General features: G+C 52.2%; 1 protein-coding gene across 1 annotated transcript; it reads right to left on the bottom strand.

Moving 5' to 3' along the window:
- Nucleotides 1–302: 302 nt before the first annotated feature.
- Nucleotides 303–3955, bottom strand: GDF15 (growth differentiation factor 15). The gene is made up of 2 exons (XM_056867590.1): nt 3652–3955; nt 303–1078 (listed from the first exon to the last, which is right to left on the bottom strand). Exons 1-2 carry the CDS (start codon nt 3953–3955, stop codon nt 303–305), a joined length of 1080 nt encoding a protein of 359 aa, XP_056723568.1.
- Between the last annotated feature and the right edge of the window lie 246 nt (nt 3956–4201).

Below are 4201 nucleotides of genomic sequence, written 5' to 3'. Positions count from 1 at the left end.
GTCTTTCACATCACCTACTTGCCCAGTCCCTTGAACTGGAGATGCCGGGGATTGAACCTGGGACCTTCTGCATGCCAAGCAGAGGCTCTACCACTGAGCCACGGCCCCTCCCCAATGTCTAAGGTACTACTGGACTCAAATCTAGCTGTTCTACAGCAGACCAGTACGGCTACCCTTGGAAACCAATAAGGTTGCCACCCTAGGCATGACCTCCGTAAAAGAAGCAAGCCACCTTTGCTTCCTACTGCACCGGCATTGAGCAGAGGAGACGTGCCTTCCCAAAAGTCCTCCTTTTCTCATCTTCACGCACAGTGGCATCGTGTGACAATCATGTCCTGGAACAACTGGGTGACCAGCTTCCCCTCACTGCCAAAATGCATGATCACCATCGGCTCATAGGCAGCTGGGACGCAGCACGGTGCCGGGGTCTCCCCAGAGAGCCGGTGGAGCCGCGACTTGATCTGGGCGTGGATGCTGGCCGGCTTGTAGTTGTGGGGGCAAGAGCCTTCGCAGAACTTCATGGAGTAGCTGCTGGGGGCCACCACCCAGTCAGACCACCCGATGGCCTCGAAGGAGACCTTCAGGGACCGCAGGCAACATTTCCCCTCACCCTTTCCACACTCCTCATCCAGTTGCCGCGCCTTCCTCACCCGCGCGCGCTCCCGGGTCGCCACCTCCAGCAGCATTGTCTCGGTTCCTTCTGCGGTCGTGGTGGTGGCCAGCAAGGCGGTCACGTCCGCTGAGAACTCCAGCCCCAGAAGAAGTCTTTGCTCAGAGCTCGGCATCCAGCGATCCACAGCACCTCTGAGGTCAAGGGTCGGTGAGGATCTTGAGAGTATACAGGAGGCCAGAAGTTTAGGGGTCGCTCTGCCCCCATCCCCCAGTTTGTAGACGTTGACTCGCGTGGGCCAGGTGGAGTTGGATTTGGAGATGTCAGGAAGGCGGAGGGCCTCCTTGAAGAGTCGCAGCTCAGCCCTGAGAACCAGGAGGTCCTGGTGGAGTGACGCCGTCCTGGAGAGCACCAGACTGTAGAGGTGCCCATGAAAGTCGCCAGGTGGATCTTCAGCCACACGTTTCACTTGAGAGAGAGAGAGAGACAGGAGAGGCAGAGATGAAGTTCGGTCTTACTCAACGAGGCAGTTTTTATGCAAGACAGCCCCACCTCCCTGCACCAAAATGGCGCCAGCCGCCTGAAAGAACATAAACACATTGATAGGGTGGCCAGGTCCCTAGTCCAAGTTGAGTGGTTTTATTATTTTTAGATTGTGGGCAACCTCAAGCAGAAACTTTTTCTGGACACATAAAAATATTAATAAAATGTATAGTGCTGCTGCATTTGGAATATACCGTGGTAGTGTCCTGGTGGTCACCCCCACATAAAAAAAGGATAAATGCAGAACTGGAAAAGTTGTAGAAAAGAGCACTCAAATAATCCAGGAGTTGGAGGAAAGGTGAAAGAGTGTGTCACTTTTCAGTCTCCAAAGAAGATGATGGCAGAGCGATGCTGTTCTAACCTGGTGCGGAAATGGAGCGCGTCCTCTCTAGGGTTGCCAGGTCCCTCTTCACCATGGGTGGGAGGTTTTTGGGGTGGAACCTGAGGAGGGCAGGGTTTGGGGCGGGGAGGGGAGGGACTTCAATGCCATAGAGTCCAGTGGCCAAAGCTGCCATTTTCTCCAGGTAAACTGATCTCTATTGGCTGGAGATCAGTTGTAATAGCGGGAGATCTCCAGCTAGTACCTGGAAATTTAATAATAACAACCAAATAACTTCTTATGCCATTAAAGGTTTTTCAACCAAATAACTTATGCTGAATAAACAATGTTTTCAACCAAAACACCAGCACATAGGCTCAACTTAATGCAACAGTTTTATTAACTTATTCTAAGATATTGAAACTAACATGTGCAATGTTACTAATGGTGTCTATATCCATCTGTATCTATATCAATCTCCTAAGTCCTAAGCAAATACCCACTGCGCCTGTGCAGTACAAAAATATACCGTACATCGATTACACACTGATAAGGAAAAGAAAGGAAAAGTCTCTCCACAGTTTATGTTCACCACCAATTAACAGCAAAAGTGGCGTTGGAGACTGAAAAGTTCGCTTGTAGTAAAGGTAAGTTCAAGTCGAAGCTTGTGTGGGACTCTTCAAGTCTCCCGATGAGAGAAGTTGGTATTGACAAGAACGCAAAAGCGGTGTCAACACCAACTTCTCTTCTTACCTTTACTACAAGCGAACCTTTCAGTCTCCCAACACCACTTTTGCTGTTAATTGGTGGTGAATATAAACTGTGCAGAGACTTTTCCTTTCTTTTACTTATCTGTGTGTAATCGATGTACATTTTTGTACTGTACAGACGCAGCGGGTATTTGCTTAGGACTTAGGAGATTGATATAGATACAGATAGATATAGGCACCATTAGTAACATTGCACATGTTAGTTTCAATATCTTGGAACAAGTTAATAAAACTGTTGCCTTAAGTTGAGCTGCTTTGGTTGAGTACCTGGAGGTTGGCAGCTCTAATGCTGTTCTAACCTGGTGTGGAAATGGAGCCCGTCCTCTCCCACCAATAACTAGAATTCAGGTTTCTCCTGTGAAATGGATGGGCAGAAGATATAGGACAGACTAAGGGAAGTGCTTCTTCATACAGCAGGTAATTGCCTTGTGGAACTCACTGCCACAGGATGTAGTGCAGGCGGCTGCCGACCGGTCAGACCAATCCAAGGCGCCGCCACCCCCCCCAGGGGGAACGGTCTCCCAGAGGCAGCCAAGAGGATCCTCACCATAGGCAAAGTTCCAGAGACGCTGCTAAGCCCTCACGCTTAAGGTAATGACTTGAGGACCACTGAATAACCGGGGATGTTTTTGTACCGAAATTGTTTTTAATAGGTTTGCTGAGCAAAGGCCAGGCCTGCCTTTTTAAGCTGCCTCAAACCAATCTTTTGACAGTGGGAAAGGCAAGAATGAACATTTATATGAGTAAATGGCTAAATGGAACTTCCATGTTCAGACACAGTCTACCTCTGGGTGCCAGTTCTGGGGGGGGGGTAACAACCAGGAAAGGCTCTGGCCCTGCTTGGAGGCCTTCGAGGGTTATCTGATTGGCCACAGAGGGATACGGGATGCTGGACTGGATGGACCGTTGGCGAGAGCCAGCACAGCCCAAACTGAGAAAGCCAGCTTGAGAAACGGGCATGGAGAACCTCCCAGTCCCGTGGCCCCAAGGAGATCGTGATGCTTCGACCCACCTGCGCCACGAAGGCATGAATCCCTGTTCCCCAAGCCGCAGCTCCGAAGCTCCTCTGGGGATGGAAGGGCTGTTTGTGGAGCCCCGATGCCCACCGCACCCCCTTCTCAAAGCAGAACAGGAGATGCTCCCCCACCTGGACTCTATTTATTCGGAATATACTTAAACCCCACTTTTCTCTCGAAGTGGCTAACAGAATTATTCTCCCCCACTGCCCTGAGAGAGCATGACTGGACCAAGGTCACCCCATGAGCGTCAAGGGCAGGCTGGGGATTCGAACCTGGGACTCCCAGACCCTAACCCAACAGGCAAGTGGAAAAGGCCCTTACAAACTCAAGGCAGGAAGTTAAACCTACCCAGGCGGTAGGTAGGTGATTCCCATAGTAACGATCACTTACATTTTGGCCTTAGGAGATGGACGGTCGTTCCCGGCTCTGCCGCGGTGTGGTTCGCTCTGAGCTGAGATAGCACCTCCTGGTAGACGTGGCGTGCCCTCCGGAGCCCGTCTTGATCCAGAGCCTGCCGGACGACCGGAGGCCTCTCCAGGCCCAGCCGCTCCAAGAGGCTCTGCTTGATGGCCTCCAGGTGCAGCTGAGAAGCGCGGCCCCCACGTGGCCGGGGGTCCACCCCAGAGACCAGCAGCGCCGCCGCCGCCACCAGGCCCAGCATAAGGCAACTGTCACTCCACCGTGACATTGGCATTGTGCAGACGGCGCACCTGGGAAGACTCGGTGCGGATTCCCCAGGTACGTGTATAGATCGGCACCTGTCGGCTGCGTGGCGAATGAATGAAGCTGACCACGGCGTGGCTTTATACCCCAGCAGAACCTTGCCTGGTGAACTCACACCCTGCTTTGCGTCACCGCGCAAAGGAGTAAACACACAGACAGCAGGAATCCCGCCAAGGGACGATGGACTCTGGTGCGGCGGGGAATGAAGAGCCACCCC

The sequence above is a fragment of the Euleptes europaea genome, chromosome 2 (genome assembly GCF_029931775.1).
Source record: "Euleptes europaea isolate rEulEur1 chromosome 2, rEulEur1.hap1, whole genome shotgun sequence".
In the NCBI taxonomy this organism is placed as follows: domain Eukaryota; kingdom Metazoa; phylum Chordata; class Lepidosauria; order Squamata; family Sphaerodactylidae; genus Euleptes; species Euleptes europaea.
The sequence above is the reverse complement of the archived record's forward strand: the minus strand, read 5'-3'. Positions and strand labels throughout refer to the sequence as shown.

Excerpts from the sequence above, each read along its gene's own strand:
- GDF15 (XM_056867590.1), bottom strand. The coding sequence starts at position 3,955 with ATGCCAATGTCACGGTGGAGTGACAGTTGCCTTATGCTGGGCCTGGTG. Across the intron at positions 1,079-3,651 it reads CCATCTCCTAAGGCCAAAAT|TGAAACGTGTGGCTGAAGAT; the intron begins GTAAGTGATCGT and ends CTCTCTCTCAAG.